Source organism: Ambystoma mexicanum, chromosome 1p (assembly GCF_040938575.1).
Source record: "Ambystoma mexicanum isolate Mex_15411 chromosome 1p, UKY_AmexF1_1, whole genome shotgun sequence".
Classification (NCBI taxonomy): Eukaryota; Metazoa; Chordata; class Amphibia; order Caudata; family Ambystomatidae; genus Ambystoma; species Ambystoma mexicanum.
Window position 1 is genome coordinate 964,341,984 of NC_090921.1, and position 14,864 is coordinate 964,356,847.

Consider the following 14,864-nt stretch of genomic DNA (forward strand, 5'->3'; position numbering starts at 1 on the left):
TAATAGTAAAAACTGTTGGCAAGCACTACGACTGATCAAGGCTGTCTGGCAGCAAGCAAAACAGACCTTTTGTTATAAGGTACCGTACGTCCTTCTCTAAGATGGTAACACCATGCCAATAACAGATCGTGGATTTGTGCCCCGGCCCGACCAGGGAAAGGGCCTGGGGAACAGCATCGGCCTGGGCTGCGAATTCCGCTTGTGCTCCACAGACCCCCATCTCCCCTTCCCCACGAAATGAAGGCCCCCGACCAGCAGCGACCACTGCAAGTCGGCGACTTGGGAAAGGGCAATGTGCTGACAGGGGCTGCTGAGTGCTCGGCTCAGTCACCTCCCGGCCCGAAATAACAGGATGCATGCACCTGCGTTGTGAGATAATATCATAATGCACGCACTGGCAGTACTCCCTCCGACTTTGGCTCCTCAGAATGACTACTGCTAGCAATAACCTCAGCTAGTATTGACACAAGTCCGTCGGGCCTCGAGTAGTGTGTTGGCGTGCGCTGCCACCTGCCTACCTCTCTCCTGCTGCGGCAGACACAGTGCACTGCAGAGAGACTGGTCCCAGATCCGGATCTGGCTGGCCTTCCCTGGGACCTGCTGACTGGCTGCCACGCTCAGCTGGAGCCTGGTGCCCAGACCCAGGGAATCTAAACCGAATGTGTAACCCCGGCTCGCCACGTGCCATGTTGATGCCAAATGGTTGCTGCACTGCTGGCTGCCTGGGGGGGCTGATGATATTGGTGCCAAAGTGGCAGACAGGGGGGCATGGGGGGGCAAAGAGTGGGGTGCAGAGGAGAGAGAGCAGAGAGAGAGAGCAGTAGCTCACAGGGCTGGGAGGCCGGCTTGTTATTTTGTTACCAGGTACTGGCAGCCAGCCAGTAACCCACCCAGGCCCAAGTTACTTTACATCACACAACAAATACACACCGACCGGCCGCACGCAGCGGTAGTCAGCCCCGTCAGGCACTGAGGCAACTGAGCCTGTTAGCCTGAGGAAAAGGTTGTGCTGTGCATATAAGATATAACAGTAAAACACGGATATGTGGTGTGCATTTGTTCGGCCCCCACTGTCCTTGTAAAATAAATGGCCCACACACATGAGTCTGACTCGGCCCGGGCCGAAAGTCTGAGTAGGCAGTCCATCCCTGGTTCCATATGTTTCCCTGGTTTAATGCTCAAGAACCTGTCCAGTGTCATAAAATGTCTGAATGCTTTACTTGTTTTTGTAGACTCCACATCTATGCCATTAAGTAGCCCTTGCCTATATGGTTACAATTTGACCAATGCACAAATTATATAAATCATGAAAATGACAGATCTTAAAATTGTTTGTATGAATGCAAATGGATTAATCCTCTTAATGAAAAAGAACAAAAGTCCCCGTACATTCAAAATCCTGAATTCCCGATATTTCGATTCAAGAAACCTATTCAACTACAAAGGAATCAAGCAAACTGGAACAGGTGTTACTAGAAACGGGGTATCATTGCTCTTTATCTGAGGGACAGAGATGTGGAGTCCCCACTCTGATTCACAAGAGGGTGCTGTGACGAATCCGTAGACGTTGTCACTTCTCCCCGAGGGGGAGCCCCTTTCCATGAGGCCAGGGTGGTGAGGCTGTGACCAGATGGTCCTCCTGGGGGTGATACACAGTGGGAAGATCTCATGGGGAGAGACTCCATCTGGGAGCAGGGACAGACATCTAGGGAGGAAGTGGTATGACCCCCTCCCATTTATCCCTCTTCTGCCTATACCTGGGGTACACCGCAATATCATGCCCAACCACTCCATGTACTTGGGGAGGACCAGTAAAACAACATTCACTGAGACTAGGAAGAGTAGGGACTACCTAGGTATGACTCTCTTAACAATTACAGAGATGAAGAAGAGTAGAGACTACCCCAGTTGGATCCTACACAAGGAGGAGGGGCGGAACATTGAAGAGCTGTGGTGGAATTGGAATGGACACTTTAGTTGTTTCTGCCCACTTGTCATAAAAAGGGAAAAAGGACTAACATATGTAAAGCCCTTGCTTGAGGAGTATCGGGCAAGGAAGCTGTGCCACGCAAGAAGAGGCTGTAGACCAGTACACCTACCAGAGAGACAGGGAAACCCTGAGAGGCGGTGAAGAGTGGCGAGCTGTGGCAGCTTGCGAAACCCGAGAGGACCGGAGAATCCAAGGGCCTCACGGTCCTAGCACACACTGCAGTATCCTCTCCTGTGTGGATAGGCAAACAGTGTTGGAGTTCTCCAGCCAAGAGAACTCCGGTGCGCAACGGCAGCAAGGAAAGAGCAAATTCTGTCAAAGACCCCAAAGGAGTGTTCCGTTTGTTTCTGAAAGCAAGATAATGGGCTTCGTTACAAGTATGGTGGTAAGGCAACAACGGTGCCGGTATCGCTACCGGCACCGTTGCTAGCGTACCGCCATACTAGGAGTTCTGCTCGGGGATGCCCTTTCAGCCACAAGGTCTGACCTGGTGGCCGTACCGGCACCCGCGAGCAGAACGTGATGGTAGCACCAGTAGCATTATTAACGGTACTGGTGCTACCACCCTCCCCATTCCCATTGAGCCCTATGGGGCTCAATGGGAATGGGGATGTATTGGGCCCGGCACCCACAAAATTGGTCATTTGCGGGTGCCGGACACGGATGCAAGTTTGGATGTAGCCTTGCCGGTAAAACCGGCAAGGCTACCTCCAACCTCGGAATGAGGCCCAATGAATCCACATACATGTTTTACTGTGTACATTTATTGCCAGTAGATCCCGCTGTTAAAAAATAAAGCTATTCGTTTTCATTTACATAACGTTGAAGGGCCTTTTGAGCATGTTTGCCTACATATGCATTTATTCTAGGGAAATCGTAAGTGGGGCACCTCGTTTTGTGTGTTCGGCAGAGGAATGCTTTTTCTATATTGGTGTGGAGATTACAACTCTATTCTTAACAGTACAGGTACCTTAGCGAACTGTACGTGCTTCATATATGCTCCATGTTATCTGAGATAACTTTGGGGCGCCCTATTTCGGCCTACCAACATTTTGGTGCCTTTATGCCTCTTATCAGGGGGCAGTAAAGAAAATTCACCTACCGTTTCTGTCCAGAGAAATAAAGGGGTTACAGAAGGTATAGGTCATGATTGCATGATAATAACCCGCCACCAAGCTGTTGCCTATGGCCAAACAAAGGGCTATACATTGGGGAATGCTTATTATCCCACGATTTCATGATCCCTGTGGAGGTTTATAAGTCTATTAGCACACCATATCAAGGGGCTCGAAATGAAATACTTACAATCCAAAAATGCCACGAAATAAAAGATTTGTTGGCCGCATGAATAGCAGGAGGACATTTCCAAGAATGTGATGCTTGGCACCATGCCGCAGAGTTCGAGGCAGTTGTTGTGTATTGTTATGTCCTAGAATAATAGTTGTGCAAGAGAATGTTGGAAAGAGTTGCGAGCTCTGGAATGTAGAGAATGTTCAGTAAGAATATAGACATTAAATGATATGGTGTACACAAGGCAGACTCCTGTGTATTTATGTTATATTAATAGAAACATAACAGCAGCTACAGATGAGAAGAGTGAAGGAGGGTGGGTGGCATACCAGTCGAGGTAAATGTGGTGTGGTTGGAACACAGAGAAATGCTGGCAAGTATAAAATGGAAGGGTCGCAATGCTGTCAGTGCCAGAGTTTAGCCCACACTTCAAGCATTTTCATTGGGTCCACTGTGGTCCATAACTTGGGTGCAAAGGGTGAAAGACAAATCTGTGGCATAAGATGAGAAGACATAAACAAACCGGATGGACATTGCTCACTTAACCAAAACAACAAAAGGATAGCATGAACTGAATGAGAGAAAAGAAGAAACTCTGATTTTAGAAGTGTGGAGTTTTAAGAAATGTGAATCCATTGACTCTATGATCCCAAAAATGCAGTCTTGTAGGGACTGGACATCCTAGAGATAGGCAGGCAGAGGTGGTTGTAATCTGAGTCATTTTCAATAGGAACACCTTCTCCCTAACCAGGTGTATCAAGGGTTCCATATTCAGACTGAAAGACATGGGTGACAGGACAGATCCCCAGGGAACACCAAACTGAAGGAGAGAAGCTGACTCGCAGCCCCTCATCCTTACAAGTTGGTAACGGCAAGCGAGAAATGATGCGAGCCAATTGTGAACACATCTTTTTCGGTCTGGTAGTGAGTCAGAATATCAACCAATGCCCAGTGGTCAGCCACATCAAATGCTACAGGGAGATCTAGGAACACCAAGAAAAATGTAACCCCTGATCCAGCACTGTCCACACATTATACAATACCAGCAGATGTGTTGTTCCTGTGCTAGATTCCAATATGATCCTTGAATTCTAGCCAGACCAACACCTTAACTTTTACCACAAAATTCTTCAGCTGTCCTGAGGCGATATATTCCTGTTTAAATATTAATTATTGAACACACATCAAAGTATTGGCACATACATTTACACACATGTACCTATGCATACCAGGTGCCAACAACCCTCCCCACATCCCTTAAATGGATACAGTCAATAGTATAGGAAGACAAACAATCCACCCCAGTGTCCATCAGATAGGCCATAAAGCAGTAAGTACAAAAACAGTCCGAAGAAATCATGCGGGTGCTGTGCTCCCAGCCCAAACGAATAAACTCTGGGAAACAAGGGTAATTAACACCCGTAATGAGAGAAAAATTAGGGACCAAGGAAGGTCCCTGAAAAGTTGGACACTAGACAAAGCAACTTGGCAGAAAGGGGCAGAGGAGAGGGGTAAAATCTAGGAAGAGAGGAAAAGAAAGTAGAAAAAAAACAGACGGGGAGGGTTCGACCAACAATGTTACATCTACAAATCAATATTTGGCACCCATACCTCATCATATATACATCTAGTAGGCCCCTCTTGTTATAGGGGACCTTTCCCTAGCGGACAGTTGTAACATTCCATTAATCCAATCCTCCCATGTGGGTCTTTTAGATGATTTCCATAATCTGAGAATGTCAACTTTAGCCACATTCATGGTTGGTAGATCCATATTTTGCTTCTTTGAGAAAGGATCACTGATCACAGAAAAGTAGCGAGCAACATCACTTTTAGGAAATATTACTCTTTTAGCAACTTTTCCTCCAAATTTCTATGGACCCCACATTTATTGTTTTTGAACCTGTCCTGGCTTTTTGCAGGGAAGTGAAGCCTTAAGCATCACACTCCTGGCCTTTTGCCCATTTTGTCATTTGGAAACTGATCAGTCCTTCAGGCTATCAGTACTGCTAAACAATGTTTCCCTTTTGTCTTTTTACCTTTTTGGTAACTTTTTAACAGTGCACACAGCATCTTAAAATGCAGTGTGGTGGGGATACTTTTGTATCATGCAATTGCTCAAAAAACATGGCATCCATTTAAATAACATTTATCACAAATGATTTAGTGCATGAATCTTCAGAGATTCTCATTTCAGAGACAAGAACTAGTGAAGAAATACTTATGAAACATTTAATTGGTTAAAGACTTGGAAATGCAACTTGAACCAGTCAACATGTTTTTCGACCAATGGGGCGTCATCAGGACAGTAACATTTCGTAATCCAAGATGTACATATAAGAATGAAATTAAAAAAGTAAATATGCAAAACCAACATTGTGACAAAACATAATACCCAATTAAAAATATAAAGCCAATCAGAAATATGATGTATTCCCCATGGCCATCAACAGTACGTGAAGACAAAAACAAACACGGCATCAGACCATTAGACACCTATTAATCTGATAAACATAATAACAATTTCAAAATCAGAACCCACATGTTTGTGGTAGATGTAAAAGCATTCGAAAGCCTATGCGTGATCAAATAAACACCACAGTCGTGATCTATTAACCAATAAACAATCGATATGCAATAATCAAGAATAGTCTTTAATAAATGCAAAGTGATGTTAACAAAACAAACCAGAATATTACCAAAAATGCGCCCTTTGGTAAAAACAACCATATTATGTAACTGCTAACTTATCACACACATCTTGAACATTGAAGTCTACAAATATGAATTGAGCAGTTTTTGGGAGCTGTTTGGGATTATTCCCTTTTGCATGTGCCTACTGTTTGATGATTTTAGCTAAGCAGGGACAGGTCTGGTCTTATTCTGGATGGGAGACAAGTTTGTTTACTACTTAGTGTTTTAATGTATTCACATTTATTGTAACAATACATCTCCAGTGAGACTATCCTTATTAGAGTAACTTACCGCACAGTCTCTCCTTGCATATTCAGGAATACCAAGTGCAGAGATTTCAGTCCTGGAGAGATACGATCTCTCTGCTTGAGGCCAAGGACAAGTCTCGCAGTCCTGTTCTGGATAAGTTGCAGAGGGCGGAGAGTAGAAGCAGGCAGATTCAGAAAGAGGCTGTTGCAATAGTCCAGCCTAGAGAGAACCAGAGCTCTGGAGACAGTGAGCTTCTGGGGGAAGGAGAGGAAAGGAAGAATACCTCTGAGGAGGTGCAGCTGGTAGTGTGACTTCTTAGAGACGTCAGAGATGTGAGGAGAGAAGGAGAGTGTAGAGTCAAAGATGACCCCAAGGTTTTTAGTCTTGCAGGTGGGAGCAGGAAGAGGGCCAAGAGAGGCCGGTCCGAGAGCTACAGGAAAGGAGGGAGCGGGTGTGCCGATGAGGAGAATCTGTCTTACTGACATTAAGGCAGAGGTCATTGGCGGCACACCACTCCTGGATAGCAGACAGACAGACAGTCAGAGAAGAGGGAATAAGAGGAGGAGGCCGAGGGTAGCGTGAAAATGAGCTGGGTGTCATCTGCATAGCACTGAAAGTTGGGGCAGAGAGAGGCGATGCGGTGGGCAAGGAGTGCCAGGTATTGGTTGAACAGCCAGTGAAAGAGGTTAGACCCCTGGGGAACACCACAGGTAGAGATAAAGATAGAGGAGAGGAAGGACCCAAGTTGGACCTGGGAGGGTCGGTTAGAGAGGAAAGAAGTCAGCCATGCCAGAGTCTGACCCGTGATATCCAGGTTATTACAGAGACGGTTGAGCAGGATGGCATGGTTGACAGTGTCAAAGGCAGAGGAGAGATCAAGCAGGATGAGGACTATCCAAGGTCCTGTTTATTTGTAGTCTGCTAGGTGCCCTATATAGCCTGAGATTGTACAATAGAAACAGTTCAGCCAAATCAGAAAAAACACATACGCGGAAATCCTGTATTAAGAGAACTTGGAATGCAGCAGCCAGATGCTGTTCGTAAGAGATGCTGGAATTGTATCTAATGTGAATTCATAATTACAAGACAACGTAGGCTTCATGCATACTTAACAAAAGCCCCGCCATGTGGCTTTTCCTGGGTGGGTGTGGTAATGGCCTGCGGACCAAGTTAAAGATCCTAAGCAAAGCGAGGACCTGTGACATTCTAGGCGCAATCGAACATGGCTGCCATAGAAATCGCAAAGGGACCTCCGCTAACCCTTCCCTATTTTTTTTTTTTTGAACTTTTGTTTATTGGCAGGAAGTCAAGACAGGTACAGCATGGATAACATGTAGGAAAGCGAACATCACGACAGCACATAAATGCATAGCAAAACAGATAGTATCAACAGTACATAAAAGCGGGGGGGATATTGTGGAGTAGCTCGGACGGGGCGTGCCTCATTTTTAGTCCGGTTGGGCAGGTGAGGGGGTGGAGGTCCATTCAACCCCGTTCTTATTATTTAAGTAACTGCGAAATTCTGACCAAACATTCCTGGGGCGGGAGGGGGTGGGCAGGGATCCGATGTACTCCTCTTCACATGTTTGTACCCACGTGAGGGCCCTCAGCCACATGTTGAAGGATGGGGGGTTATGGCGCTTCCAGCATTGCAGTATACATTTTTTTGCAACAATAGCACCCACATTTAAGAATTTCGACATTTTCCTCTCCTCCCCCGTCCAAATACCAAACAGCAAGGCTAGTGGGGTCAACGCAATTGGGGAGCCAATTATCTCCGATAGCGCTTCTGTAATCTCAACCCAAAACGTGTTGAGCGCAGCGCAGGACCAGAACATATGACCGTGGTCTGCCTCAGGTGCTCTGCATCTCGGGCATGTGTGTGTCGAGTTGGGTGCAAATTTTGCCACTCTATGTGGCGTGTAGTAAAGCCTATTGAGAAGTTTGTATTGCATGCCGCGGAACCTGGCATTGAGTGAGACTTTGCGCGTATGTGCACACATTTTGCTCCAGATTGCGTCGGTGATCTCTGTGTCTAGTTCCTCCGCCCATGCTCGACGTGAGTCTGGGGCCATGTTCCCCAGTTTGTCCAGCTGCATTTTATACAGGGAGGAAATTATACCCCTACAGCCTGAGGAGTTAGCTATATATTGGAGTTCAGGGGAGTCTGGGGGCTCATCAGGGAAGGAGGGCCACATCGCCCGTACCGCTGCTCTCAACCTATAGCACTGCAACAGGTCCAGTGCTGAGCTGGGGTGTCCTGAGCGCCATGTTTGGGGAGTGATAAATGTGCCATCGTGGTAAAGATCTGTTAGGGCCCGATATCCCAGGTCCTCCCACCGCCGAGAGAGAAGTCGATCATGTGTCGGAGGAAGGCCAGGAAACCGCCATAGGGGGAGCCACTTGTAATACGGACGCTGCTCCCGAGTGGAGGGGAGGATATGGTTCCACGCCCTAATCGTGGTGGCCACTGGGTCCGATGGGGCACCAGTACGGTATGTATAGTGTAACAGTAAAGTCATGGCGTGGGTGCCATCACCAGCCATTTTCTCTAATTTGACATCTGGGGGCGGATTTGGGTGTGTGTACCAGTGGGTGGCGTGTTGGGCCTGTGCAGCATTCCAGTAGAGAGTCAAATCGGGGGCAGTGAAGCCCCCTCTTTCGTAAGGCAGGGCCATGTGTAGCCACTTCTTGCGGACTGCTCCTGAGTGCCATAGGAATTGAGCAACCGCTGTGTGGAGGTTCTTGAAGTACTGCTTGCCTGGCCATACCGGCACGTTGGCGAATATGTATAGGAGCTTGAGTACCGCGATCATTTTAATTAGGGAGAGTCTGCCCGCCAGGGATAGCGGCAGGTTGCGCCACTTAAGCAGCTTGGATTCGATGAGCTGAGCCGTGGCTGCGTAATTGCCTGCCAACAGGGATGTTTTAGCTAATGACACTTGCACTCCGAGAAATTTAATTCCGCCCGGGGACCAGCGCAGGGGGAACTCACAGGACGGTTGCTGAGTTTTTTTAGTTAGGGGGAAGATTTCGGATTTGGAGTAGTTTATAGTAAAGCCCGAGTACGTTCCTATTTTGGTTATGTCACGAATGATAGGGTCAAGGTGTGTGGAGGGCTGTCTGACGTAAAGGAGTACATCGTCCGCATATAGTGAGATGATTTCCGGTGAATCCTGCAAGCGTACGCCCTTCCGGGTGTGGCGGTTCCTAACGTGATCAGCCATGGGTTCAATGGACAGCGCAAAGAGGATGGGGGAGAACGGGCAGCCCTGGCGTGTACCTCTGTGTAGTTCGAAGGGGGAGGAGGGGACGGAGTTGATGAGGACCCTCGCCGATGGCCTTGTGTATAGCAACTTTATGTAGGAGATCATGTTCGGGCCTATCCCCATTTTCTCCAACACTGCCCATAGGTATTGCCATGAGACCATGTCAAATGCCTTTTGGGCATCTAATGTGACTGCCACTGCGTCGGCATTTGGATCGATTCTGGACAGGACATTAAAGAGGCGCCGGATGTTGAGTGCCGTGGAGCGACCAGGGACAAATCCGCTTTGGTCGGCATGGACCAAGTAGGGCATGGACGGGAGAAACCTATTGGCAATTATTTTGGCAAAAATCTTCGTGTCGGTATTGATAAGCGACAGAGGCCTATAGGAACTACATTCGTCTGGGGGTTTCCCGGGCTTGGGGAGGACGGTGATCAATGCCTCTCTTAGGGAGGGAGGGAGGGTGAGTGCACGTAGTGATTCCGTCCAGACCCCGTGGAGTATGGGCGCTAGCATGGCAACATGCTCTTGGTAGAACTCAGCTGTGAGCCCATCGGGACCCGGGGCCTTGCCCTTCGGAAGATCTGAGATTACTTGAACTATCTCCTCTAGGGAGAACGGGGCGTCAAGGAGTTCTTTGGTGTTTTGGGAGATCAGGGTCATAGGAATAGACTCCAATAGGTCATCTAAGTCATGGGATGAGTGCGCTGGTTGGGGTCCGTATAAGTTGGCGTAAAAGCCAGTAAAAGTGTCGAGGATGGCTTGGTCCGACCAGTTCCTCACGCCCCTCTCGTCGATGACACTATCAATCCGGGTCCTACCTCCCTCAGATCGCACCAGTTTAGCAAGGGTCCTGCCCGGCCTGTCCCCCTCACCATACTTTCGGGCCGCAGTGGGGCGGGCATAGTATCTCACCTCACTCAGGGCGTGCACTTCAAACCGTTCCAGCTCAGTTCTAATCTTCGCTAGGGTTGCAGGCGCCGGACTAGAGGCGTAATCTCTTTCTAGGTTTTTAAGCTTAGTTTCGGAGTCGTTCAGCGCCTGCCTTATGGCCTTGAGGACCCCTGCCTCCCTGGAGATGCACATTCCTCTGATATAAACTTTGAATGCCTCCCACCTGGTCCCCTCGGGCGTGTCGCAGGCGTTGTTGTTTTCGAAAAACAAGGCTATGTCCGCAAGGATCTCAGCCTTAAAGACTATATCTGACAGGGCGTCGGATTTGAAGCGCCATGCAGGGCGGGCTTCAGGGGCTCTACCAAGTTGGATCTGTAGGAGCACTGGGGAGTGATCAGAGAGCGTGCGCGGAAGGATCCTGACATCCGAAACCCTGCCCATGTGGTCACCCGACAGGAGGAAGAGATCTATCCTCGAGGAACTATCGTGTACCGTAGAGTAAAAGGTGTAGTCCCTCTCTCGGGGGTGAAGTGCCCTCCAGGCATCGATCAAGTTGAGGGAGCCCATATGAGTTTGAAGCCGTTTAGCCGCACGGGACATGGGTCTACGGGCACTGGCCGTCCTGTCCAAGGCCGCATCAAGTATGAGGTTCATGTCCCCGCCCCATATGATAGGGACATCGATGTATTTCGTGAGAATGGCAGATATCGTGTCGATAAACTCCGGGGAGTCAATGTTGGGGGCATACGAGTTCACAAGCAGGCATTCGTCACCAGCCAAGGTGCAGTGCAGGATCACATATCTACCTTCTGGGTCAATGTGGGATGTGTGAAGTGTGAACGCAACAGCCTTGTGTATAAGGGTAAGTACTCCCCTGGACTGGGTGGAATACTGAGTGTAGTATCTGTTTGGACCCCAGGTCTGTGCGAGGTTCGATGACAGGAGTTTCTGAGCGTGAGTTTCCTGCAATAGGAGCACTTTGATCCCATGTCTCTGTGCGTACGCCGTTATCCTACGGGACTTAGTAAAGTTGGTCAGACCCCGTACATTCCAGGTCAGCACTCAAATGGCAATACCAGGGAGTTACGGGACATCCCAAATGCGGGATCTGACTACCACACCCACCAGGAGCGCTAGAATGAAGTAACCCTTCCCTATTTAATTGCCAGTCTGTGTGTGGAAGAGAAGTGCTTGCAATGAGCGTGGATCGTGGCAGTGGGAATTAAGGTATGTGCTGAATTGGTGATGGGGCATATGAATGCAGTGGGGGTGAAGGGGCGAGCGAGGGAGGCAGAGGCTTGGGTGAGGGAGATGCTTTATGACGATCTGATGTCTTCGATTGCGGGCCTTCACCAGCAGGCCTGCATTTCAAGCCCTCTCATTGATGGCATGTAGCGGGCAGTTGCTAACTGGCATTCAAACTGATGATGTTTGAAAAATAGTCCCGTTTGGAGCTCTCTCATAGTACTGTGTGTTCAGCTGCCAATTCACACGCAGTTTTCTAGATATTTATCTTCTCACCAACTCTTGGATGCTTTGCAGGGTGGATTTTAGTAAAGTCGTGAGCAGCAGCCCAGCATCCCACACGGTGCAGTTCAAACCAGTGACGTCGGGGAAGGCGCAGGTGATTCTCTCCTGGTGGGATATTGACATGGACCCAGCAGGAACAATTAAATGCACAATGGAGCCACACTGGATACACCACCCCCCTCAAGATGTCCCTGTAAGGAAACAAATTACCTATTTCATTTGTGTACATCTGAATATTTCTCTTTTTTAAGGATGCATGCTTTACTGAATGTTACTGAGCTATGCATGAATTCCAGGAACAACGTATTCTCGACTTAACATGGCCATCCACATGCATCCATATGCAATCAGTGTATATATTTCTCATGCTGTTAATTCATGTTTGCATCATTCGGGGTGACCAGCCAAATCACTTGTGTAACTGCAGCTAGTCAACCCACTGTGATTGGTTGTTACTGCTCTCCCTTTTGGTTCCCCGGTTATTCCTCCCTCTTACATCATAATCTTCCCCGCTCCTCTAGCTAGCTCCCCATTCGCCAAACCCCTGTGGTGCCTTTTAACAGTCGTTGTTACAGGCTTGTCCTGCTCCCCCCAATACCAGTGCTCCCTCCAGCTCCCACACACCATCTCGGGCACAGTGCAGCTGCATTCTGCTCTTCCCCTCCCAGCCCTGGCTCATCCTTTTGTACAATGGAGTAGCTAGATCTATTCTTTGCCCATTAACAACACGTATCATAACAAACAGGTCATTCTGCAACTGCAGGCTGTTTCTGCGTGGCAGCTTCTGGCAGCCTTGGGATTTGAGCCAGCAGCGTCCTCACTGTGTACTTCTCAGGAGGAGCTGTTCATGCCCGGCAGTCTGAGGCATCACTGCATTCCACAGCTCAGCTATGCTGTGCTCTGCGACATCGCTTGGTATGGATGTTCAGCTGTTAGGCCAGTCTCTTAGGCCAGTCCATTTGTATCCAATGCATCTCAAAGAAACCAAAAGAAAGTGCAGAATCAGAAATGGAACACGTGCTCAGTTTTACCCCTCTCTTCTCATTTCATCCATGAATTGCTGACCAAAGCCTTGCACTACTTCTACATGAATCACACTGCAATAAAACAATTCCGATACATACAAACTCAATAAGGAAGCCAAAAATTAAAATGATAATTAAACCAAGGCAAACCCATTAATTCCTGCATTGCACTGTATAAACACTATCCCACGTATTAGCATCAGCCATAATCTAGGGTGCATCTAAAACAACAAAAACAGTCATAACTACATGTCCCTCCCTTTCTAGCTCTGAGCATCCCGGTCACTCTGACATTCAGCACCACGTCCTTCATGTCTGTCATGTTTGTTTGCACTGTCCAAGTCAATTTTTGTCTTACTTGCCAGTAGATAGTCAGCCTCTAGTACCTCCTAGTCCCTAGGTGCACCCGCAGCCAGTGTCAGCAGCAACTTGTCAGTGTTTGTCATATTTTTCCCAAATAGCATCTTGCATGGTGAACACCTGGTCGCTGACCGCTCTCTCAGTAGTCCATGGAGAACAAACAGCCAGTCTTCCCACTGTGTACCTTTCACATCCATCTGTTTGAACGGTTCCTTCTTTGGCTCCTCTTTCTGTTTTTTCTTCCAATGAGCCACACAAATGTCCACGTGCTCCTGCCAGCCTTCATTTGCCGTGGGCCACCAGGCCATCTCTGTTGGGCACTGAAATGCATTGTCTTGCTCTTTCTCTGCATTGATATGCTGCATCATTTCTTCATCCTTCTGTTTCGGATCGTCCAGGAGCAGCTCACATTTCCTTTGACCCTCGTTCTTGCTCTTCTGTAGGATAATCTTCACCACTTCAAGCTGTGGGCCCTCCACCACGTGTAACTCCTTTTCTTCAATGGATGCCATTAGCTGTGGTTGTAGGTCATTGTCGGGTGTCATGGGCAACTCCCGCTCAGTTGGAATTATCTTCTTTCCTCTTAGAGCCAACACCACTGATTGTAATTCATCATACTGTCCTCTTTCCGCCACAAACACTACTAACTCATTCTGACACTGACCACCTTCTATATATGTGGGCCTGTCAATTTCCTTCTCTGGTGCACATCCGTGAAAGCGTTCTGTTGTGTTTTGAGAATCTCAGACATGCATTTGCCTGACGCTACACCTTCCACTGGCATTCTATTCACTGCCCCATCTAAGGTGCACACTGCATAGTCACCCGCCCTTCTGAAATCCAGTTTATTTTTTGCCCCTTTGTCCGGGCATGTCTCTCCCATGCTGTCAGGACCTGTTTGTGTGTGTCAGAACGTGGGTGGTACACCTAGTAGCTGCCGTCACCACAACCATTGGGACTACCGGTAACCTGCCTCCCTCAACGTGCAGGCCGCTATGTGCCAAATCCGTCATTGCACCTCTTCTTTTCCAAAATGTCCTCCCTCCCCACTGTTGCACACAGTTGCCTCCCCCGGTACCCAGCCAGCCCGGGTCTCCCCCTCTGCCTCCTCTGTCTTGGAAATACATAGAGCCAACCACACAGCGTTCTGCGCCATTCACCCCAACCCCCACAGGCTCTGGCGCTAGCGCCTCACAATGCTGCCCCTGTGTGGGTTCTACCTCCTCCCACTCCTTGCACTCCTTCACCGGCACTGTTTTTCTAACTGTCAGCCATGCGTCATCAGCTGCATTTTCCCCCACAGCCACCTTCCCTTCCACCACCCTCATTATCTCCCCTGGCAAGAGCCGCCATATTGTGGCCCTCATTAAAGTTTGTGTAAGCATTACTGCAAAATCTGAGGGTCTCTGACCCCTCGCTACCTTCATCCCCTTTGTGATATATTTGTGCTTCGCTTGTAGTTCAGCACTATTTCCCCTGTCCCTTCCCTGTGGAATCCTTTGTATCTTCTGTTCCTGGGCAACCCTCACCTCTTTATTCCTTTGTACAGACGGGGTGACCACT

General features: G+C 48.4%; 1 protein-coding gene across 2 annotated transcripts in view; it reads left to right on the forward strand.

Annotated features, from left to right (window-relative positions):
- Nucleotides 1-14,864, forward strand: part of PRMT7 (protein arginine methyltransferase 7) — a 936,033-nt gene that overhangs the window by 208,131 nt on the left and 713,038 nt on the right. For both annotated transcript variants that reach the window (XM_069653680.1, XM_069653690.1), the window contains exon 8: nucleotides 11,929-12,109. In XM_069653680.1, the coding sequence (XP_069509781.1) occupies nucleotides 11,929-12,109 (181 nt within the window). The remainder of the gene's footprint in view (nucleotides 1-11,928; nucleotides 12,110-14,864) is intronic.